Here is a 25186-nt window from a genome sequence, read left to right as displayed (position 1 = left end):
CATGAGCGCATAAGACTCAATAATCGCCTCCGTCACCACATTCGGCATCGTTGCGCGCCGAACAACGCTTTCTAAAAATCCATAAACCGTGAACTGTCTGAAGTCAAAGTCCATTTAGCCGAATGTCCATGAATCACGGTCCTTCAGTCCTCCTGTGCGCTGGAGCATCACAATCGCTTCTGTCTTCATGACAGTTCAAGGAAAGTTTTGCACTTCAATATGAAGCTTTGTCAATACTAAAGAGAAATAGGATAGGCTACACTGATGTTAACGGTATGAGACGGCACGTGGAGAAAAAACATTGTTTAAAACTAGTATTTATTTTGACACCTAGACGTGTTACTTTTAGAAAATATGAGCATTAACAGTATAATTTCTAACAAAGAAAGTGTTTGTGCTGGAAATTGTGATAGTAAATTAACATTTTTGGTAGCCTACCAGTTGACCTGCTTGTTTTGTTTTGATGAATTTCATTAAGTAAGTACAATTAAATACAATTTTTGCACTTAAAAAAAAAACCTGGATGACACACAATATATTATTCTGCTCACAAGTGGTTTACTTTGATTTACCCCCACACATCAGGGATTATTATAGACAAACATTTTCTTTATTAATTTTTTCTGTATTCCATTGTTTCAGGCAAGTTAATTTAGAAAATTGTTTGGTGCATACCAAGGTTTCTTCACACTTAAACTGCGCTAACAGCGTAATTGCACCAATGTTTTATTTGAATCAAACCTGCCAAGTGTGAACACATCCTTACACAACCCCCCACCAGTATGATTTCTGAGTAAAAGAGATATATTCCATACAATGGAAGTCAATGTTAACCAAAACAGCTTTATAATGATGACATAAGTGTGGTTAATGATGATTGAATTTTTGGTAAACATCTGGGACAAGGGTAAAACAATAAAAATGCATGCCTTAACATCATTTTCAAGAAGTAACAAAAAAAGATGAAAGCAATGAAAACAGTTTTCAAGATCATTTTATGTGATCATTGTAAAATTGGTCTACTTTGTTCACCTGGTCCTGCATAATAACATCATCAACTTATCCTATTTTAGCCTATTTAGATATTTCTAGGTCTATAATTAAAGTGATGACTTTTCATACATTGCACACCCAATAATCAACTTGTGACATTGCACATTTTTGTCACGAAGATTGCTGAATGACTGCTTTTACTCCAGTAGTCCAAAGCTGATTTGAGCTTTTTAGAAGGCCAGTCATGGTGTCATATGACTGGACATTTGACCTCGCAAAGGGTATTAGGGGTCTGTGTCAATGAGTAAAATACTTTTTTTATATTCTTTATGTTAAAAAGGGTGCTTTACTCTTCTATTTTAAGTTAATTCATTGACAGTTAGCCTATGCCTTTAACACTAAGAAAAAATGAATTGAAATGTTTAGATTTATAGATCTTTGCGTAATCTTCTATCTACCAATCGTCTATCTACACAGTAATAGATAATTATAATACTATGATAATACAAAAGCCAATTTAGCCAATTAAAACTATGTTGAGTAATTTCTGTCGCTGGAGTATATTGTGCGACTACATGTCCCATACGACTTCGCGGTCAGAGCCCCGGATGTCTTTACACCGGAAGAGAAGCGTGAGTCTTTTACAGCCATCTTGTGGCATCTCACAGCGAAGTTCTCGCTCAATCCCCGTAGAATCGGAGGAGCATCCTGCTGAAAGGGGGCCATCATGCCCGGTCAACTGCAAGAAGGTTTTGGCTGTGTCGTAACCAATCGGTTCGACCAGCTATTTGATGATGAAGAGGATCCGTTTGAGCTGTTAAAGCAGGCAGAAAAGAAGAAGGATGCGACCGCTCCTGGTGCCGCCAAGACCGCGGCGCAGGCTGCAAAGCAGTCCAAAAAGGAGTCACAGAAAGAAAGGAGAAACCCAGTTCCCGAGAAGAAGGAAGAGAAACCCGCTCCCGTTCCTCTCAAGAAAGATGGTAAAGAACGCTTGCATTGAACTCGTCATTTGCTCACACTGTTCCTAAGTGAGTAGTCTGCAGAAGGCGCTACTTAAGCCCATGAGGTCACGCACATCACTATTGTTGATGAACTAACGTTACATGACAACTCAAAAACTTCCAGCGCTTTCAGCAAATGTGCATTTTCGCGCCGTCTAATGTTTTGTGTGACGCACGTTAGTGGAACCTGTTGCTGCTTAATTATTTTCTAGATTCTTCACGAACTGCAGGCCTAATGATAATCACCCGTGTGTTTGTTAAATGTCCGGTATATTTGTGCATTTAATTCAACATGCAAGTAAAAATCTGCCATTCAGTGCTATAAAAAACCTTTATCGATAGTCTGCGAATGCACAGTCCGTTATCGCATGGCTTTTTATTAACGTCGAGCAGCAGAGCAGCTCCAACCTCGTGTTTGAGGCAACAGAGACCGTCCTCTCATACACGACACTCCCAGTGAAAACCCTCCTATTGTTATTCGCCCAACGCCGGTTTTTAATTTCATTACGTGCTTTAAAATTGCGGTCTGAACTATTCTGAAGGTAGGGCTGTCAAAAGTTTTTTTTTCGGGTGTCAAAGTGACTGATCTGGATGAGAGGAGGCACCGGTTCGTGAACAGGTGCGCGCGGGCGGGACGAGCGGCGCGTGATCAGCTGTTGGGTCGCGCGAGAGCGTCTATTTCTGTAGGTGGAGGGGTGGTATCAGCCAGGAGGCGCAAACCATTATTATCGATACCCACAGTGTGGGGTTTATGGCTCTGCTGGTATGAAAACGAAGTACATTACAAAACAGAAAAATACCCTTCCTCCGGCGCAAGTAAATAATAAAAAAAAACCGTTTTAGGAAGTAATAGAATAATAGTGTGTATTTCCATCGTAATTCCCTTTCAGAGAATTTTAGTAAAATCATGGTCAGTTTTCATAAGTGGCTATGAAATTAGCTTATTTATATATATATATATATATATATATATATATATATATATATATATATATATATATATATATATATATATATATATATATATATATATATTGGTGGCAGATTATCCTCTAGAGTTACTCTAATGAAATGAGTTACACTGTTGTGGAGCAATTTTGAGGGTGAGTGAATAATGAAAATTTTTGTAGTTATCAAGAACATTAATAGAAGTAAATTTAATATGATTTAGATCAAGATAATGCCTAGTGTGTCTCAGCCTCCCCCCTTTCATTCATTGTTTTCTGTGATGCTTGTTATCATCAGTGGAGTTGAATCATTACTGTGTCTGTTTTGCAGGCATGAGGAAAGTGGGCCGCCGACCGGAGCAGCAGGGTCAGCCAGGATCCCAGCCGCAGGGAGGTCAGGGGGAGGGTCGTCCACCAGCCGACAGGCGGCCTGACAGGAGGCCACCACGTGAACGACGATTTGACAAACCTGCTGATGAAAAACCTGCTGAGGGTGGAGAATTCTCAGTGGAGAAGTGAGTCAATTGACCTTTGTTTGTGTCGTAATGCATAGTTGATCCTTGAAGTTGATGTTAAGTTCAAACTGATTGATGCATTTGTTTTTAATGCTGTATATATATATATATATATATATATATATATATATTTATTTATTTATTTATTTATTTATTTATTTATGATAATGTGAAGTCTACATGAAATGAAAATTCACCCTATTTGGAAAAAACGCATGTTGTAGATCTTAATGTGAACAATTCTTGTTTCATTTTGAAAATAAATTTTCTGGCAATCCGCTTAAATCTTTAAAGGATCTTAAACCATTCTTTTTCCTGCATAAAGTTGTCCTGTAGTTAATATTCAAATTTAGGTAATTTTATCAGAAACCACTGACATCTAACTGTTTTATTAACTCTCCTCTTCAGGTCTGTCAGTGACAGGCCGTTCCGGGGTCGTGGCGGTCCCAGAGGAGGGCGCGGAGGCCGGGGCAGAGGTTTTGGCAGGACTGACGGCTTTGACTCTCGCGGTAAACGTGAGTTTGACAGACACAGCGGCAGCGACCGAACGTAAGTCATTTGCATCCACACGTTAACTCCAAATGTAATGCCACCTGTGTGACATATCAAAGCTAAGTGTTAGTTTTTGTTTCAGCAGCCTAAGAGGAGAGGAAAAACGTGGAGGAAGTGGATCTCATAACTGGGGCAATGTTAAGGATGAGCTAAGGTCAGTGGAGCAACAGATCCTGTGAATTTGAGTCACAGACTGGTCAGTTGGAGGTATTTTGGTTCATTGTTAGTTTTGTGAAATTGGATGCATTCCTTTCCATTTACAGCGAGCTGGACCAGTCAAACGTCACTGAGGACACCCCCGAAGGAGAGGAACACCCACCTGCTGACTCGGAGAACAAGTGTGTACACTTCAGCTCTAGATTAGTGCTGGGCTGCATGAAATTGGGAAAAACTTGCGTTGTGATATTTTGTTTTTCTGCGATATGAAAAAAATATTAATAATTCACCAGATGACTTGAATAACTCTAAATAATCAATGATTGGGGTGATATTGTAGGTGAGTAAATCAGCATAGAAAATAAATTACAAGCATAGATAAACATAATAGAACAAAGATGCAAACAGTGCTTTATATTTTTTAGGTGAGTCTAACAGTATTCAGGTACAGAAATTGAATAATTAAATGTAAAATAACACGGGATAGTCTTCACTTTATACATTAAATCCAGTAAATCTGTGTTAAAGCTACAAGAGGGATTTTTCTCTTGTGTTTTTGTTTGATCAACATGATGACACAGAAAGCAACAGGAGAATTAAACTGCTGTGAACCAGTAAACTGTTACACATTCATTTTCTTTCACAATTATCTTCACCTAAAGGCTGATTTATACTGTGTCTAACCTACACCGTAGTCTACGCATATACTCACACCCTAAACCGTAGCCTACGCCGTAACACTAGCGGTCTGCATGTGTACAGCACCTCGATGCAGAAGTATAAATGAAAACTGACGCATAGCCTATAGCGTAGGTCCGACGTAGAAGTATAAATCAGCCTTAAGCCATAATCAACTGTGTTTACAAGGATACTTGCAGAAACATGCATTTTGGTGCGCATGTGTCATTTCTGGCACAAATAGACGTGGAAGTGAATGGAATTCAGTGTCTCTCACGTTGTCTACACCGGGTGGGAGTGGCGTGGCACGGCATGACGAAATACTATGGGCTAGAACCCATTATAATCAGTGATGTGGTCTACATTGCGCAGGGACACAATCAATCCCCGACAGTAAACTGATGCTGTGTCCTGTTTATGATGTACTGACACAAAGTTCAAATGTTTGGCAAAGTTCGCTTTGTCGCGTCCAGCGTAGACACAGTGTCTGTGTGTGAGCAAAAAAAAACTGCACGTTTGATGGCTAAACTGCAATTAATCCAACAATCAACTGCGTTTCGATCCCTGTAATTGGGTCCAATGGAATAACGATTAGTATACTAAATAGCACATCCTGCAATGTGATTTCAATGCTTACAACGATATATCATGCAGCCCTAGCAGAGTCATTGCTGCCCATATGCTGCTGGCACTATTAGCATAAGTTTCCACCTATAATTAAACATAAATGTAGTGTGTAACATTAGGATTGATTCAAGAACAATGGCTCTATTAAAAGCTCAACATGTTCTCAATCTTTAACAGTTACTGAAGGTCCCTTCTTAATTGTAGTGCTTCTTAATTATGATTGAACTAATTGTATGCAGCACTTTTAGCTCAGTTTTGATATTGATGTTTCCTTAGGGAGAATGAGGTTGAGGAGGTTAAAGAAGAAGGTGCTAAGGAGATGACTCTGGATGAATGGAAAGCCCAGCAGAATAAAGAGAGAGCCAAAGTGGAATTCAACATTCGTAAAGCCAATGAGGGAGCCGACTGGAAGAAAGGATATGTCCTGCACAAGTCTAAGGCTGAGGATGTAAGTAAAATGACAGTGTTTGAGCTTTTTGTGTTTCATGGTGTTTATTTGTTGTTTCATGCTAAATGTAAAACTTTGCTGCATCCCTGCCATTCTACAAGTCAAGGTTTGTTATTTTTTTTATGTACTTGTCCGTAGCCTGGAAGTGTGCTTGAGGAACCTGGTTGCTCTCCGTTTAGTGTGACGTCATCACTCTGAAAGCACACCCCCAGTGTTTCTTTACAAACACACAATCCTTCAGGCTGTATTATTGAGAATCTGTTTCATCACATTCGTTGCCTTTTGTTGCTTCAGTTTTCTTCCCAATTGGGTTAATAGTTCTAGATGTTTGGATGTTAACCTAAAGGCTCAGTTTCATATAAAAGGACAATATTATATCATAGAGCTGCACAATTCTGGTTTAATTGAGAGAACACGATTCTCTCACTATTCTGAACTAAACAAAATAATGTGCTAAAACATTATTGCTGCTGTCTATTTAAGTGTTTAATTAATTTGAATGATTTATTAAACCTTTTAATATGTATTTCATTTTTTTTATATTAAAATGATGAAAAAGTGGTATGAATGAATGATTCAGTGACTTATAATACTTGTTTCATTACTGGATGAATCGAGTGTTTTTGAACAAATCTTTTGAATGAATATTGGATACAATGACAATTTTTTTTTACAATGCTTTCGACACAGATTTTATTTGAAGTGCCAGTTACTTTTGAAAGCGGATTTGAGCTTTTGAATTTTTATATCTAAAAAATAAAATTTCATCCATGTATTTTTGTGATATGAATGAATCAATGAATGAAAGACATAATACTATGTAACATATTTTTTGGACTATAAGTCGCGCCTCAGTATAAGTCACATCAGTCCAAAAATAAGTCAAGATGAGGAAAAAAAAACATAAGTCGCACTGGACTATACGTCGCATTTATTTAGAACCAAGAACCCAGAGAAAACATTAACGTCTCCAGCCGCGAGAGGGCGCTCTGTTTTCAGTGTAGACTACAGGAGCACTGAGCAGCATAGAGCGCCCTCTCGCGGCTGGAGACAGTAATGCTTTCTCTTGGTTAATTCCTCTTAGTTCATTTCTCTTGGTTCATGTCAAATTAATTTTGATAAATAAGTCGCAGGACCAGCCAAACTATGAAAAAGTATAGTCCGGAAAATACGGTTGTTGAAAAGAGAAGCTGTTTCTGACCTAAATGTGGTAAATATCTGCGTGGTAGCATGAACACAGATTTGAATGTTCCGGTATGATTTTTTTTTTTTCAAAACGTACACGGACTGATCATTGTCATTTAAAAATGGGATTGCATGGGTGTTTGAATTGAGATTGTAATCTTTTAATGATTATTCATTCAGCTCTTATATCTCTTAGATGTACTCTTTATTATTATCATAATTTTTTCCTTCCTGCAGGCCTCTGTTGATGATGCCTCTGGGGATCACCACTTCCGTAAATCAGCTAATGACATTACATCCAAGCTGGAGATTAACTTTGGGGACCTGGGCCGCACAGGACGTGGTCGTGGAGGACCACGAGGTGGCAGAGGAGGCCGTGGAGCTGCTGCTGCTGCTGCTACCAGGCCACCTCGTGAACGCAGGCCAGAAAAGGTACAGTTTGTTTTGTGCATTTCATCTGCAGGCATGCATATATATTTGTACAACTGATGGATCTTGTCATAACCTTATTTATGGATTAACACTCACCTGATTCAATTATGATCACTGATTTTGCATTGTTCTTTGATCAAATGACCTTTCTGAGCAAATCAAGACTTGTTCAAGAACATTTAAAAAGATGAAGTACATAAGTTTTTCTAGATAATCTCAGAAATGAACAATAACTCCTAAAGTTTCAGTTGTTTGACTCCAATGGGCTGTTTTTCTTGTATCCGCTTCTTTTAGGTTGGTGGAGTGTCTGTCCCTAACGTGGACGACCCAGAGGCTTTCCCAGCCCTGGCTTAAGCTGCCCAGACGGCACGCTCCGCTCACCCACGAGGATCACTCCTCCACGGGTCCTTGTCTACGAGGCTTGCATGCTAATGGATGGAAGACTGTCATCCATGCCATTCACCCCTGAGGACTGATTTTACCTGTTTTAGAAAAAAAGAAGGAGAGAAAAAAAGAAAAAAAAAAAGGACGGACTTCTTGCTATTCCGAAGCAAATTATTGGTTGAGGTTTTGTATTTAGAAATAATGTAGCAGGGATGTTTTCATACAGTGTTTCTTTTGCTGTTGTTTCTTTTTTTTTCTTAGAAATTATGCATTGTTCATGGATACTTTTTGTACTGCTGCTTGAAAATATGCATTTCCAAAAATAGGTGTGAAGAGCACACCGCTTTATCTTAAGGTGGTCCCGTAGCTTGCTTTTTTTTTTACACAGAAAAGCCTCATAACAAGGCTTCCATTTCATGGGCAAGATCTACGAGTTAGTCTTAATTTGTAAAGGTTACTGCATTTCTAAGGGAAATTATAGAGCATTTTGGTTCTGCTCATTGTGGAATTAAACACCTCGGTTCCCTGAAGGCGGGCCTTGAAACACAATCTGAAGTCATTTCGGTTAAATGTACAATTTATGATTCATAAATTAATGCCAACATGTAGTTCTGGTGATTCAGTTGCACTCGCCACAAAAAGTGTCTTTTTATCAAATGACCACTGTTAAGTTCAAAATGGTGTCTTTATGCCATTGACTCTGGTAACTCAGGATAGTATCATTCTTGTTACGCAAAGTTTCAGTTTAAATACAAGAAGCAAGTTTACACCTCACTCCTGTTTACTGACAAATTTGAGCCAGGTTATGGATAAATCCTGTTAGATATTACTTTCTTTCTGCCCCATTGTTTTGCAACAGCTTTACTACATAACTGATCTGAAAGAAACACCATCCTGTTCAGTGAGGAACAGCTGATGTGATGTGTGAATTCCTACCCTGCTATTAGACCTCTGTCAATAATTAAAAGATGGTCGATTCATACAGAGTTGTTGTGTGATTTAACTTCAAAGATGAAGCCGCCTCAAACTTGCTTGTCTGATGCTGGTTAGTTGCATTTTAGCAGCAACACTATAGTACTAGTGGTCCTATTAGTAACTGTATTGGGTCTCTTGTGCTATGGTCTATCTAGTATTGGTTAAAATGGTGTCAGAGATGGATTTTTGCTTAGAAATAATAATAAGGTCCCATTTGTTAACAGTTAATGCATTAGCCAAAAATAATGGGCCATTTATTTTTTGCAGCATGTTTAAAATGCAGTTGTCAACATCCATGCTAGTGCATGTTGCGTTTGTGTTGACATTCTAGTTTTAATAAAAAAAAAGTTACATTGGTTTGAATCCATATATGCTCTAGAAATACTAATTGTATTCAGGTTAATGAATGGGATCGTATTGCAGATGTGGCAGTTTGCATCTACAGTGGATTTACACTTGCACTTACAAGTCCATATTTAGCAAAAAGCATTTGGCAGCTCGCATTTCCTTTAGAAAATGTTTTAATCTAGTTTATTATTGAGGTTTAGTTTGTAGAATACGCAGGAACAGCTATTTGTGGCTGACTGTTAAAATGTCTACAGGCCAAAATCATGTGTTACCATCTCTCCACAGACCCATTATCCATTTCATTTTAAAGTTGTTGTGACAGTAAACCACACAAATATCCTAAAAAAAATAATAATTTTATTTGATGCTTTGACTTGCAAAAAAAAAAAAAAAACACTTTACATCTGGACAGTATTCAGCTGAGCTGATGAAAAACGAATGTGCTGAGGATGTATTTGTGTCAAACATCTTGCATTAGAGTCAATAAGAGTACTGAGTCTGCCTTGATATTAAAACTTGTGCAATTTTTTTCTTGATTGATGTGAAAGTTGAAAATTTACAGTTTTAGTTAGTGTTGGACAGCTGCTGAGTGTTTTAGTGGATAGAAGTAGAATATTTCTGTAGAATATGGCCTAAAACCTTTACAATTTACATTCTGTAAGTATCCGTACTCTTGATGTGCTGTTAACAGTCCGTTAGATCATCTGTATTTCAGAGATAAGTAGTTGAGGCAGGATGTGTACTTTTTGACCTTATATATACATTTTTTTTATTATTAAAAAATATTTTGATCTCTTGGTGAATCATCAGACTTCAATGTTAGACTTCTCCAAACATTTGGTCTGCCTCAACCAACCACTTAAAATCTTGCTTCCAGTCAGATCTGCTTCCATCCAATCAACGACAGACAGAAGCAAGTCCCTGTCATACATTGTATCCATTTCATTTGGATGTTCATCACAATATGCAAAAAGAAAATATTTCGCTATTTGCGTTACATTGCGAAAATGTCCAACATTAGCTTGAGATGCCCACGTATGGCTGGGTTTCAGAGCAAGGAGAAAAAGTTTCTCCTTCTGACTGACTATTCTTGGGATGTCCATTGTTATTTTTCAGCATCCGTGGTATAGTTACTGTCAGGTCCAATTTTAATGCCTCTTGAGAATCATGTGCGATCCAGAAACTCGCTGCAGTCTATCTTCACTGCATCTAGCGTCAGCTTCCCTCCAGTTAAAACCAGGGGCTCCAGAAAAGGGCTGTGCATGCTAGGGAAGAATTCAAAACCCGTCTCCTCTTCTTCTTCATCTTCCTCTTCTCCTCCACTTATTGCGCCATGAGTGGAGATGTAGTCCTCCGTCATGTCTGTGATCCTGGTGACCTGGGTGGCATCAGAGGAGCTGGACTCCTGAGAGAAACTTTTGATGTAGGTGCAGATGGAGGGATAGGGAACTTCTTCCACATCCACGTTATCAGGATCCTCGTTCACGCTGGAGGTACATTGGTCCAGGTAGAATTTGATTTCACTCTGTGTGGGAAGGTGAACAGGTGTGTATTGGTTAATAAATTACATTTAGAATTCATATTTACATCATTTTGGCCAACAAATCCAATTCTATTTTTAAGCCAAAATACAATACCCCAGTAGGTTTGGGGAAAACGTGTTTAATGTGTGTTCAACTTTGCTACTTTTATATATATATATATATATATATATATATATATATACACACATATAAACATACAGTAGAGAGACATCTTTGACCACCGCACAATGTGAAGGTTTTTTTAGCATTAGTAGCATTTATCTAATGATTTCTGGATCTTTAAAACCGTAACTTGAGACTGCCTTCCCCTGTGTACAAATATATCTACCTCTCTACTATATAGGAGGTAAAAAGGCAAAAAGCAGTACACGAAAAGAGTAGTATGTCTGAATACATAGAATTAAAAAAACTTGCTGAAATACTTTGCTAGTGCTACTACTTGTAGTGGTACTACTTGATGTTCTAAAACAGTGGTTCCCAAATCTGTCTTAGAGGCACCCTGCCCTGCACCTTTTGTATGTCTCCTTTATCTAACATACTGGATTCCATTGCAAGAACTAAACTGGGTGTGTCTGATTAGGGAGACATACAAAAGGTGCAGGGCAGGGGTGCCTCTAGGACAGATTTGGGAACCACTGTTCTAAAACAAATTCTTCTGTACTGCTTTTATACACCAGTTATACAAAATGTTAATATTGCGTAACTTACATTTTAGTCACAACATTGCCAATTACTTACAAAATAAAATTTTTGTTTCCGCTTTCAAAAAAGTTCCAAATGAAGTTATTTACTTTTTTTGCATAATAACATTAGAATTGCATAATATATATTGAAAATAAATCATGACATTGCATTATTTAGTCATACCATTTGACTGGTAGTCATGTTAGCACCTATTAAAAATCAAAACTATATTTTGTTTGTGGTATGTTTACGGAATTATATTTGCTTCAAAAAAATTCACGTAACTTTATAAAACTTAACGTAACTTTTTCAGTAACTATAAAAAATATGCCATTACAAAAGAAGAAAAATACAATGAAAATGAAAAAATAATTAACTCAGTCGCACATATTTAACAGGCTTTTCAAATATGCTTCATTCGTGGTTAATGGTTTTCAAAGATTTGTTTTCGCTAATCGTGGATTCTGAATTATTTTAAAGTAAAAAGTATTTTGTATCATGAGATAAAGTCTGTAAATGTAAATAAAGTTCCATCATTATTAAATAACTGACTCACTAATAACAACTCATTACTAAACCAATTGTGAAAAAATAAAGACTTTTTCTATACAAAATATTGGCATTATTCCAGATAAGAAAACTTTGAGGGGATTTGTATGCAATACATCGTGCTTTGTATTACTAAATATGTAAATAATATTTGACCTTCAGTCGTCTCAGTCTGTAAAATGAGCTCGTCCTTCAAGGCAGCTTGAAGTAAGCTTGTGTTACTGAAGGACAATAATAACCCACAACGAACTGTTGCACACTGTAACACGAATAAAACTTGTATCGATGTTATTGTTTACTTTAGTAACACAAGCTTACGTCAAGCTGCCTTGAAGGACAAGCGGAGGATGAAGACGATGCTGGTCCATATCTCCTGAGAGCTCAAATTTACAGACTGAGACGATCGAAGGTCAAATATTATTTACATATCTAGAAATACAAATCACAGTGAGAGCTTTCCAATATGCGCGCCACTGAGTGACGTCTGTACTTCCAAGTCAGAGAGCACATGCCCATCAAAATCTCACTATCCAATCACAGTAGATCACTATTTAGCCCCCCCCCCCCCACGAGAGGTTTGTGTCAAAACATCTAACGAAAAACTGCAAAGCATAAGCGAAAACTGTGGCAATGCATTCAGAAAACAAATCTTTGAAAAACATTAACAAAGAATGAAGCATATTTGAAGAGCCTGTTAAATTTGTGAGACTAAGTTATTTTAGTTTTTCTTCTCTTGTAATAGCATATTTTTGATAGTTTCTGAAAAAGTTACATTCAGTTTTATAAAGTTATGTTAATTTTTTGGAAGCAAATATAATTCCATATATGTGTGAGGTGCTGGACAAATGTGTGTCTATTAGGTCTGTAATCTTTTGATACGCATGTGACTTGTGCATTTTATCTTTACAAATATATCCTTTCACAGGACATTTAAATTAAGAAAATAAATAAATAAATATGGATCATGGAGCTTGGACAGAGTTGGCTAGCTGGATGCGATGTAAGTCATGACTTTTATTGTTTTCCCTATAGATAGCAACACAACTATCACATTCAAGGCCCAGAAAGGTTGTAAAGACATCATAAAAATAGTCCATATGGCATCAGTAAGACTGGGCAAAAAATGACAAGTCACATGTTTTTGAAAACAAGGCGCAGAGTGTCTGGGGCCTCATTTATAAAGTGTGATTTATAAATTTCATATAAGAGTGTGCTTACGCTTAAATCCACGGCAGCATTTATAAAACCTGGCTTTGACGTGGAAAAGTGCTTTGCATCATGTCAGTGTTTGAGCAGATGTACGCACTCTTTCTTGTTGGAGTACTGCAGGTTTTTGGAGATTTTAGCTGTTCTTGTAGCTCGCTATTCTAAATTAAAGAATTGGACGATGACTGGTGATCTTTTATATGTTAATGACATTAATTAGAAGACGTTTACAAAGCAGAGACCTGAAACCATTCAGTTTCGCGCGCAAGTTCAAGATCATTTGTGATTTATAGATTTCACATCTGAAGGAGGCATATGAGCGTTTTCTGTGCGTATGCTCATTCTGCACATACGCATACGCATTTCTGAGATATGATCGCAAGATCAAATTTAGGATGGTTTCTGCGCAATATTTTATAAATGAGGCCCCTGGGTTCTACATTAGAATGCCAGTTCCTGCGTCAGCAGAACCACATGTATGCCGCGGTACTCTAGTGAACGCACATCGAAGACTAGCATGGAAGTCAATATTTTTGTTTTCTCTTTGCACAAAAAGTATTCTTGTAGCTTCATTAAATTACAGTTGAACCACTGATGTCACATGGACTATTTTATCGATGTCCTTACAACATTTCTTGGCATTGAATGTGGTAGATCCCTTGCTGTCTATGGAGGGTCAGAAAGCTCTCTCATTTAGTCAAAAATATCTTAATCTGTGTTTCGAAATTAATAAAGGTCTTACTGGTGTGGAACGACATTATGGTGTGTAATTAATGACATAATCTAAATTTTTGAGTGATCTATACATTAAAGTAATCGATTCAACAACTCACTCATAGCAAGTCACTCAATAGTGATGTAACCTGAAGAAAGGGCCACTGAAAAATTCCCACCACTGCACCAAGTAAGTGCAATGATACAAAGAATGAAAAGTTTCAATGCTATTTGACTGTATATCGGGGGCCAGTTGCATAAACAAACCAATTTTGTTAAGCATTTGGGTTGGTCACACTACACTTTTCATTCCATTCATGTATATGAGAATACTGGAGACTGGAAATACAAGTTCATGCAAAGAAGTTTTGCATTTCAAAGCATTTTAAAGTGCAGGTTGGGTGAACTCTGACCAGCAAATTAGTTTAATGTGTGGCTAATAGAATTCTGATCCATCATAGCATGACCTTTTAAAAGAACGAGCTTTAACGCTGCAAGCTTGTAGCATTGCAGGAGAGTGGAGAAGGGTGTGTTATTTTGGACTAGCAATTAGACAAGGGGTAATCAGTCTTACATTTTGTCATCAAATTAGACATTATGTAGCTAACTTAAATGATGACTAACTTGTAAGACTAGTCTGGAAAGTTCATGCAACTGGCTCCAAAACTCTTGCAAGAACACTCAGCCAATCAAACTAAAGGACTAAAATTTATGAATTCACATGAATGAGATTTTTTTAGCTCCGGTTTGTGGAAGGGATTATAATTATTCTACTGTCCTCTTGTGTTCCGCAGAAAAAAAGTCTTAGTGAATGAGTCAATTATGATATAATTTTATAATTTTGGAACTAGATGTTAAACTAACCCTTAACCTAGACGCTAAAGCTTGCATTGATGCCCATAAATGCAGTTATAGTGCACTTGTTTTGAAAATACAGTCTGGGTGTGCATTTACCTGGTCATCAGTGTATGTCTTTGCACATTTGCTGTTTGCTGGATCTGGAATAATAGGCAGCAGACCCTGGCAACAGCATATGAATCTATCGAGCAAGAACAGACGTGGCAGTGTTTAAAATCACAAAAACAGCCTTTTTGTTTCTGTAGTATTGGAAGCATTTCGTCGATTCTTACATTTTCTGGACGGAGGTGAACTGACAGAGGCACAGGAGCATAAGACAGGCCAAAAGTACTGCTCCACCAGTCAAGATCACAAGGGACAGCGTTCGCTCAGCTGAAATAGGACAAGGTCTTTTTTACACAAAAGTACTTTTTAAAGATTAAAAATGATTAAAACCCAGCATATGATTACTAATATTGTTTTTAGTGTTATAATCTACATATATATACATACAGTCTGATGGTGTGCAGACTGGGAGATCACTTCCTTTGGGTCCCTCCCCAGCATCAGTCCAGGCAGTAACCCACAGGTTGTAACACTGTCCTGGTGACAGACTTCTGATGACATACTGTCTGTTTGGATGCTCTACACCTGCAGCCAAAGTGTAGCACCACATCAGAAAACTCATAATATCTCAGTTTATTGAGAACTGTTAAGTAGCTGTTTTTTTTTTCTTTATATCTTAGGAGCCAACAGAATATTGTAGCTGTAAACATTTATCCACCAATTAATGGTTGTTTAATGGCCTTAAAATAAAATAGGCCTTACTGAAATTGTGAATATCTCCCTTCGACTTGTCCATCAAGTAGACAGTGTATTTTTTCAAACAGCCTCTTCTCTTCCTTTGAGGGATTTCAGACCACGTCACATTCAAGCTCTCGCTGTTCTTTGAGAAAAGATTAGGAACTGGACCCTCTTCTGGAGCTGTGAAATACAAGACACAGTGATTATGATAAGGAAAATTATATTCTCACCAGAGCTACATTTTTTTTAATTAAATTTACATTTAAAAATAATAGTAATATTTCATTGATATGCATTTTTATGTTTTCTATTGTAATATATTTAAAAAAAAATGCTATTTATTCCCAATGGAAAAGCAGCTATTACTCTATTTATCAGTGTCACATGGTCCCTCAGAAACCATTCTAATATGCTGATTTGTCATCAAGAAACACTTGAACTTGAATTGAATGCAGAACGAGCAGTAAGAATTAACCTGATTGCCATGTGGAGATGCCTTTAATGGATGCCATTTTGGGACCAGTTGATCGCAGAGCAGTAACTGCAACTTCATAGCATTCTTGAGGCTGCAGACCTGGATAGACAGCAGATAAACTACTTTCATTGCAGTCTGGAAACCAAACCATTTTGATTGTTCTTAACTCATTCCATCCAATTAATCTTGCCTGTAATGTGAGCTGTGGAATCCACCACTCTTATCCACTGAATCGCCTCTATATTTCCAACTGGATACCAGTGCACCACACATTCAGTGTCTGCAATTGCAGGCTTGTGCCAGGAGAGGGCAACACTATGATTATTCAATGGCCTGTGTGACAGGAAACCTGAAACCAGACCTGTAAACACAAAAAGCACACTTAACTTGCTGTATTGACCACATATGCATCGAGTTTAGCGTCTTTTTTAAACCACAGTTATTTGGCTCAGCATTGCTAACACTTCAAAACCACAGGCTTACCTGGAAAATGCAGATGAATAAATTTGACAGGAGACTGTCCCACTGAGTTAATTGCCGACACCGACACAGAACAATGAGAACAGCATATTCTCTTATTTCTGCTGGATGGGACTGTGATGATAGGGTTCCTCATTCCTGTTTGCCCCCGAACACTTATATTATACATCAGAATTTCACCCTTGGCATCTGATATATTCAGTTCCTAAAACAAAGAGAACATGAATATAAAAGCTTTTTTTTTTAAGTCTTTATTATGTTGTTTAATTTGTCTGAATGCATGCATCTGACCATAATCTTTGACAGAGTCAACCATTAATGACATGAGGCACAAACATGACTCTAAAAAAGAGAATTCTCAAATCCATCATTTCCTCTAAGCCCCCACTCGGTTTTTTGTAAACTGAAACTGACTGTCATCTAACTTTTGGTTTCAGACTAACAGTGTGTTTAGGAAGATGCAATTCACACAAGCAAACCATCACTAAGTGGTGGTTTGACCTTTAAGGGCCTGTTTGAAAAGTAAAGTACAGGGGGAGGGGATCATGTAGGGACCCGTCCGTAGCATGTATAAAAAATTTATTTTAATTTGTGAAGGGTTACGTACCTTCCAAAATATGTGAAAACACTCGCTGTTAGATTGTGGATGTTTCGGTTCATGAAGGTACCAGACGTCAAGCACCTTATCAGGAGCTAAAGAGAGAGAGAATAAGAAAAAAGGTTGATTATCTTCATGGGGTGTATTTCTCCAAAATAATCTCCACAATTTTTTTTAAGTTACCGGTACACCAAAAGTCAGTGCTTTCCATCAAATTTGAAAGTTTCCAAATGTACTTTTCCATAGTCGCTTCCATCTAAGTCAAGTAACACTAAAAAGGTTATCAAAAGTGAATTTAATCGGTCACCACTCAAGTTTGCTCTAACTAGCCATAGTAGCTCAAGCACCTGAGAACATGCTGACAAAAAAAGTGACTGTCCTACGTCAGTACAGTCTGTTTATCTAACACCATCATACTTATGAAGTACTCTTTCCAGAACACACACGACTACCTACTTGCATTTGATCCCTCTTACGCTTTCTGATGACTTTAAAAGAGAGAAGATAAGCAGCTCACAATAACTACAAAAAGAAAACCGCCTTCCGAATTCTATAATTAAAAAATGTGACTCAATGAAGGTCCTTACAAATGATATATTTCATACCTTCTTCTTTGGTTTTTTCAGCCTTTGGTTGACTCCAGTCACTCCACAGACCTACACTCTGGTTGATTTTCCTCCTGATCTGGAACTCGTACATGGTATATGGCTGCAGTGAGGATATGTTCAATCTGCTCTTAGCATTAATCTGCAGAGACAATATAATATAATGTGTTGTTTTCTCACCAGATATAATATCTTAACTATGAAGATTTATCTGGTTTACTGTTAAAATGTCTGTTCAAATTAAAATGTTATGACATTAGATGTTATTGTAATGTGATCTGGTTAAATGAGTGTTTGAACACTTTGACATTCCAATTGTATTTAATTGTACTAAAAGGTAAAGTTTTCCTTCTTTAGTGAAATGCAGAAAGAGAACATGTATAAAATGCAAGCATCTATTTTCCATTTCTAAGAAATGGAATGGAGTAATGGAGCAATTTAAAACAAAAGTAATGTTTTAAAATGTTAAATGGTTGCGCTGCTTAATATTTGTATAGAAACTGATACATTTTTTCAGGACTCTTTGATGAAATCAAAAGTTTAAAAGAACACTTTTGATTATATGTACGTCTTCATTCACAGTCAAACACAACATGCCATCTATGAATGAATCACACACTGTTTGATGTCAACTGATGCCAAACAGCATTCAGAATTTCCCCGTTTATGTTCCAAGGACTCAAGAGTGAGTAAATGATGACAAACGTTCATTGTGTTTGAACTATCCCTTTACGCACGCAAATGGCAGAAGCACTTTCACCAGTGGAAAGCATCGACCATTTTTGGATCTCTAAATATATTTCTTCATTACAATGACAATATTTACTGCATAGCTGGTTGTCCTGTGCTGTATGGTATAGTTACTGAAACCATGTTATTGATAAAGACACATCAAGACGTTCTTTGTGGGAACAGCAGCAGTCAGCGGTTCAATTTCCTAACGATAAGGATTGAGAAAAACCCCTTTCTTGACATTTCGTATTCCAGGTTTGAGTCATCACGGAGGGCTTGTGGTTTGACGACCGAACTAATCTATGAGGTTTTGTGGGTTTTGTCTGTGTCATCATGAATCGACTATGCAATTCTGCATTTTTATTTATCCGCTTTACTAAGACAGATGACTGATAGGTCTGCAGGTACAGATAAGTGTTTTTGGGTCTGTATACCACTTCAATCTGATTGTAACTGAACAATTCAACCACAATTTTTCAATCAGAAGCTTTACCTGGAGGGTGTTCCAGGTCCCATTTACTGCTCCGTATTTAATTTCAACCACATCCAAGCTGTGATTGTCTGTGTGTAGGTTGCACCATCGAGCAGAGCAGCTCACATTAACGATTTCAGGATTTGAGGGTTTTACTGTAAATAAACAGAGAAGAAATGCATAGTTTTCAGTCCACATTATTCTACAGCTGAAATGATATCCAATTCTTTTGGGTTTTAGATTAAATCAAGACAAGATATTTTGCTGCAGCTTTCCCTTCTAATAACGTCAACAAGTTGGATGGTGTAAAAACCACCAATTCTATCAAACTGACCTTATTTTTATTCTTTGGAATGCCCCTACACACACAACACTTTTTGCTAACCAAGCACAACATATAGAAGCTATATACATCTTCAGTGTGGATAGTTTTTGTCATAAATAGCAAAACAATTTGTCTATCTTATTTTATTAGATTTTTTCTGTAACATGGACAGCGAAAGGTGATAAACTGAGTTTTTGATCTCGTTTTGGTGCAGTGGCTCTCAAGAGGAGTTTTTTTTTTAAAATAAGACATTTCATGATTTTCATGGTCTTGGAAAGCCTGGATATGTGAGGGAGCCTCATTTAAAAAATGTGGTATCCCCAGACCTAGAAGTAAAAATTTGTAAAAAATCATAAGCAATTTTATAATTTTTATAATTTATAATATATATATATTAGTCATGCATAGCTCTTAAATAATTGAGCAGGTATAAATAGTTTTAAATGGTTAAGAACCACTTCTTTGGTATTTTGCAAGAACGAAATCTCGCCTACACACTTTACTGATTGGCTTTGATTTGCATCATGCAGTATTTCTGCTTTTGGCATGGACAGAAAAACTGCTTGTCATATAAGTTTTCTTTTTTAAGGATGCAGCAAATGCAGAGTGCACTAAAAAAGAAACAGCAAAAAGACTTTGCGAACATCAATTCAGTCATCCATATTAAGCATAACTTATCCCAAACAGTGGATTCAACTGAACGGCTTCACTCTTTTAGATGTTTGAAACGATGAGTTCTGAAATGTATTTACCTATGTTGCTGAGGATGATGGTGTGGGGGCCTGAGGTTTTTGAGCCCAGGCTATTAGAGACATTAAGTGATACGATGAGCTGTGACATTAAGTTTTTGATGGGGAAGCTGGAGTGACAAAATCCTGTAGAGTTCATAGTACTCTCATAGGCTAGATGCAGGCCATTTTTAACCCTATAAAAGCACAGGGAAAACATCAAGTGACACAATTAATGAGACGTTTACATATGTCTCTGCATTGGGTTACATCATGTGACCTGTAAACGAAAAGAAAGCTGATTTGACTAACCGTAACTGACATGTGGTGTTGATTATGGTCCCCTTTCCTGTTGTCCAAATGCAACTGACATTGCCAGATTTCATTTTCTGAACACAGGTCAGATTTTGTGGAACATCTGGAGGGTCTGAAAAAGAAGCACATGACTGTGTCATGCATGAAATTTCACTTCTTCAAAGTCTCTGCAAAGAAACTATGTAATTAGTTTCATTTAATTAGTTTCAGCCATTTTATTTGACACTAAAACTAGTTGTCTTTATTTTGCATCTCTAAAAGCCATATTTCTAGCTAGGTTGAATAATGTGGCATGATATAAGACAGGGTTAGCACACCTTTGAAACAGTAAACCTCCAAGACTTATCCAATTATTTAAAATGAGGATATCATCTTTATATAAAGACTGCATTTCAGTTGATTTCGGAACTGAGAATAACTTGGAAAATGCAAAGTCACCATAGAAATTTAGTGTGGGAACCCTGAAAAAAAGACATGTTATAGAAAGTTAACAATCTTACATCCCGTTTTGATGTCAATTCCACATGGTTCTGAGCGCTCCTCCTTACAATTGCAGCTGAAGGTGCCTGGCGCTGTTAAATTTTCAACATCCGCGGACACTTCACTTGAATTGTGGAATTGTTTATATTTAATTTGTGTCCTGTTCCAAAACATTAGTTTGGTGCATTGTTTTTTAAAGATGCAGGAGAAGGTGAAACTGGATCCTAAGAGGACATTTTCACCTTTGCTTGACTTTACAGTGCACACTGTTCCTGCAAGAAGCATAAATACAGAGGAAGCAACAAAGAAATGTCATTACAGGATAGCGCAGGATATGAGCATATACTCATGAAAATACATTTTAATGGCACTATTTGTTTTGTATTTTATGTGCTATTTATATGCAGAAACTGTCTTTAGCATGCATACAATATGCATGTATTGATGTGCATATAATTTGCAGTTTTTGTGTGCATTTGACACACACTTGGTTGGTGTGCATATCATACGCATTTTGGTGTACATATAATATGCACCTACCCCACAACCCTAAACCTACCAACTGAGTATAAAATGCATGCCAATTGAAACGCACATTCATGAGATCAGGTTAGATATTTGCACCAGGGTCGTAACCATCATAGACATTCCATCTTATGCCCCAATATTTACAACAGTCAATCATTATGTTTATTAATGGTCATTTCTTCAATTATTACATTTTGTCTACCACAATACTAGCAATATGTTTACTTCCTTAGTTTTTAATGGTGCTGTGTAAAAACGAAATTAAAACAGTGTTAAATTCAAATACAAATTTGAACACAGAAGCCAGATGTTCCACACAATTTAGCATGTCCAGTTTCAGATCCACATTCTCACACTGTTCTAAATAATATGTTATACATATTTAGACCAAATAAAATCTAATGTACAGGTGTTTCTTTAACTATAGACAGTTTTAAGGACTCTCTTTTAGGCCTATTTTATTTGTACAATAACATTATCCAACATTCAATAAACATACAAACCACACAATTCTGGCATTTTCTTTTAAGAGTCATGGTATCAGGGTATCACGTGTCATTTACACCACATCGTCAAATGATGTAGACTACGTTTTTTTCTTTAATAACAATCAAGAAATTACAATGACGCAGATAACTTGAATTTTTTTGCAACAGGACTTAATCTTGCTGAGCCTAATTTTGATCACTAGCATTAAATAATATTAACAAAACTTTACATTCATGCTTTTTAACGTTTCCAAGACATTCAAATAATAGGAAAAGTGGTTTGTTGGAAGTCAAATCAAATCCTAGCCCGTAAAACTGCCTAAAGAAAATCCCGTAAATTGAAAAATTATGTCATACCTCCTTGTGCACCTGTAGCCAGGATGATGCACAACATGACGAGGACCGACCACGTACATTCAGAAGACATCGAGCTCAGTCCTGAAGATCACACAAACTCACAAGACCCTCTGTGGACAACCATTAGATTTTAAGCGTTGCCTTCCAATTTTACTTCCTTATTAAGAAATTCAAGTAAATCTATAGACAGGTGGAAAAGAACGTGTACTACAACAAACGAAGCTAGGCTATATATTAAACACGTATTATACTACAATAACGGAGCGTTTGTCACGTCGCGTGGTTTTTAGAGACTTTAAGACCTGAATGGTTCATCGTTAAGATATCACTTTTAAAGATTTGGTAGTGTATTTCGTAGCTGTATACTTACCCCTGCCCATGGGACAAAACTGTTCGGTGTGGTCATTTGTCCTGTTTGTGTGTTTTAATGTGGCAGTAGAGCCATCACGCGCATCTCCTCCCTCTCCCGTTGAAGAAGTGAGAGCGCGCGACTTCTTTGTGTGATTTGCCTGAACTCGAATGAGTAACGAGCGCTCGTGACATCAGTAACTTGTGAACTTTCTATAGCCTACTGGAGCACACAATTAGTCAGGAATTATTTTATTAATGTATGTAATCTGACGTACAGATGACGGTAAACATAACGGTCATTGCATTTTGAAGTCTGTATAAACGTTATAACTTGATTATTGACACATTACTAATATAACTGAACCTCATAGAATGATTTTTTTTTGCTATTATTTTAGCCATTTAAAAATCTGTTTATGAGATTGAAACATTTCAACTAGAAGAATAAAAATTAAGTAAACCTTACATTTATATATATAGCCTCTCTCTCTCTCTCTCTCTCTCTCTCTCTCTCTCTCTCTCTCTGTAAAAATAAATGCATTTCTAGGCTACAGTTCATTGTACACGTGCGTTTGTTTTTCAAAGGAAGCCTTAGGTCAGTTTAATTAATATTAATGTTTGACGGGTAGAAAAATCTATTAATGCATTACAGAAATTATCCGTGATGCTTGAAGTGCTGACTTAAAATCAACTGAACAACCAAACCAAATAACAATCATTTGCACTTTAACAATTAAATAAAGTAACATATAATCCACAAGCAATGTATACACAAACATTTCATCAATACAATAACAGAAATCAAGGAAAACAATAAACTATACCTGTTTCTGCATATACAATTTATTATTATTTTAACATCTAAGTTTTTGTCTCTTTTTGTCTCTCTGTTTTGGATTATCCTTCATGTTCTGCTTGGGAAATTTAATAGCACTATCTTTAAATAATACTGATGTAAATAAATAATTTTTTAATGAGGTCCCTGGGGCCCCACAACAGAACATAAGGTATATGTCTTCCAAATGTAAAGGATGAAGAGGCTTGGAAATCGTAAAAAACAAAAACAAACAAAAAAACACCTTTCCCAACCTTGCATATTGGATGTCTTCTCTTATCCAAAGCATCTGATATTAGGTGCAATTATTGGCAGCACTACATTATTTCATGTTACAGTACATGGATGATCATAATCATAAAGGGACAAAATAGGTGCTTTTGTAAGGTCAGACTGCCCACCCACCCTTAAAGTTCCAACACATCATCTCGAAAGGTATAATTCAGTGCCACAATAATAGAGTGGAATGTTTGTGCAGAGAAGTACTATACAAATGAGTTGATGACGTCTCCTCACGTGTGAGATGTTGAGCTGTATTATTAAGGGTGACATGAGAACTTTCTCAGGAAGTTTTAAAAGCAGCTTTGCGGTGCAGTCTCAGCAGGATGGTGTGTAACTCAGAACCAAAATGAACCTCATGAGACTTACTGCATGGGTAATGGTATAAATAACATGTTAACAATGTTATACATGTCAAACTCAGTTTTGCATGCTTTTAAAATGTTTTATCATGCATCTGACAGTGTCAAACATTCCCACTGCAAGAATGTATATACTTTAGATTTTATTCATTGGTTGGTTAAAACATTGATAAGGTAATTTGTAAAGTGATTTGTATTTTAAACAAGAAAATCTTCCTCTACAATGTATAAACACTCCAAACGTACCACAATTTCTGTAAACTAGTACTGAAAAGGTGTGGATCCTGTTCACTGAGCTTTGAAACACCTGTAGTTGCGGTGTAAGAAACGTATTAGTTCCTTTAAAATGTCATACTTTTCTCCTAAAATCTATATTTAGTGGACCAGCATACATTCAGGAAGTCCCTTTTGAGCATGAGCAGAATGATATGCACGCACGAGATCACTCAAACTTAGATACATACATATAGACATACACACACATACACACACACACACACACGCACATAGATACATACACACATACACACAGATACAAACATACATACATACAAACATACACACACACACAGAATATACAGTGTGTATGTATATATATATATATATAATTTTTTTTTCATATCTAATGGTTTTTATACTGTATTTTCAATCCCCTTACCCTAATCCTAAAACCTACTTCCCACAAACAAACTGATTTAGAAGCTTGTTTCCTCATGGGAAACAAAATGTACATTACTATCCTTGTGGGGACATTTGGTCTCCCTAACCTAGGGAATATCAGGTACCTACACACACTTAACTAAAACTAGTCTTCAGTATTGTTATTTGATCTGATGACCTTTCATCTTAATTTTCCTTGAAAAGAAGTACACATTAGCTTAATTTTACTGAAAATAAATATTTTCAAATAATATACTTAAGTGCGATATGAATGCAATGTTTTGGGGCACTTAATTGCATTTTAATCACAAATTAAACTGTATTAGGGTTTAAATTGAATTTTTATGTAATTAGTTGAATGTAAGAGTGCTTTTGTCACCCACTTAAGTAGGATATTGTATGCACTTTATTTTTTTGTTTTGACTGTACTTTGTACTTAAGTGTGTTAAGAAACATAATTGTTTAATTTTATAGTTAATTGACTACTTTACGAGACACTGAACTTGCTGAAATTTGTCTTGACAATTAATGTTAGCT

General features: G+C 36.7%; 2 protein-coding genes across 4 annotated transcripts; one reads left to right on the top strand and one right to left on the bottom strand.

Annotated features, from left to right (window-relative positions):
- Positions 1–1606: 1606 nt before the first annotated feature.
- Positions 1607–8900, top strand: serbp1a (SERPINE1 mRNA binding protein 1a). 2 transcript variants are annotated; one of them, XM_026265477.1, is made up of 8 exons: positions 1607–1973; positions 3273–3456; positions 3865–4005; positions 4094–4162; positions 4272–4346; positions 5746–5917; positions 7340–7534; positions 7829–8900. In XM_026265477.1, exons 1-8 carry the CDS (start codon positions 1721–1723, stop codon positions 7886–7888), a joined length of 1149 nt encoding a protein of 382 aa, XP_026121262.1. In that variant the 5' UTR covers positions 1607–1720; the 3' UTR covers positions 7889–8900. The 2 variants fall into 2 exon arrangements, with proteins under 2 accessions (XP_026121262.1, XP_026121254.1); XM_026265469.1 differs by having other exon boundaries at positions 4091–4162.
- A 1104-nt stretch (positions 8901–10004) lies between these two features.
- LOC113100961 (interleukin-12 receptor subunit beta-2-like) lies at positions 10005–22672 on the bottom strand. Of its 2 annotated transcripts, XM_026265450.1 has the most exons (16): positions 22533–22672; positions 22163–22272; positions 20810–21061; positions 20307–20421; positions 20019–20191; positions 18963–19096; positions 17738–17879; positions 17142–17227; positions 16538–16739; positions 16245–16415; positions 16055–16153; positions 15604–15759; positions 15289–15426; positions 15069–15168; positions 14893–14977; positions 10005–10766 (listed from the first exon to the last, which is right to left on the bottom strand). In XM_026265450.1, the coding sequence occupies exons 2-16, from the start codon at positions 22230–22232 to the stop codon at positions 10407–10409; spliced, it is 2283 nt and encodes a 760-aa protein (XP_026121235.1). In that variant the 5' UTR covers positions 22233–22272; positions 22533–22672; the 3' UTR covers positions 10005–10406. The 2 variants fall into 2 exon arrangements, with proteins under 2 accessions (XP_026121235.1, XP_026121243.1); XM_026265458.1 differs by lacking the exons at positions 22163–22272; positions 22533–22672 and having other exon boundaries at positions 20810–21089.
- Between the last annotated feature and the right edge of the window lie 2514 nt (positions 22673–25186).

This window comes from Carassius auratus, chromosome 6, assembly GCF_003368295.1.
Source record: "Carassius auratus strain Wakin chromosome 6, ASM336829v1, whole genome shotgun sequence".
NCBI lineage: Eukaryota > Metazoa > Chordata > Actinopteri > Cypriniformes > Cyprinidae > Carassius > Carassius auratus.
This window is presented reverse-complemented; position numbering and strand designations above follow the sequence as displayed.

What these genes read in the sequence shown, in the direction of transcription:
- serbp1a (XM_026265469.1), top strand. Translation starts at nt 1,721, where the DNA reads ATGCCCGGTCAACTGCAAGAAGGTTTTGGCTGTGTCGTAACCAATCGG. An exon ending in CACAGCGGCAGCGACCGAAC is followed by an intron (nt 4,006 to 4,090) that starts GTAAGTCATTTG and finishes TTTTTGTTTCAG; the next exon opens with CAGCCTAAGAGGAGAGGAAA. An exon ending in CCTGCTGACTCGGAGAACAA is followed by an intron (nt 4,347 to 5,745) that starts GTGTGTACACTT and finishes ATGTTTCCTTAG; the next exon opens with GGAGAATGAGGTTGAGGAGG.
- LOC113100961 (XM_026265450.1), bottom strand. Translation starts at nt 22,232, where the DNA reads ATGTCTTCTGAATGTACGTGGTCGGTCCTCGTCATGTTGTGCATCATC. An exon ending in GGGAGATATTCACAATTTCA is followed by an intron (nt 15,427 to 15,603) that starts GTAAGGCCTATT and finishes CTTTGGCTGCAG; the next exon opens with GTGTAGAGCATCCAAACAGA. An exon ending in AGTCTGCACACCATCAGACT is followed by an intron (nt 15,169 to 15,288) that starts GTATGTATATAT and finishes GTCCTATTTCAG; the next exon opens with CTGAGCGAACGCTGTCCCTT.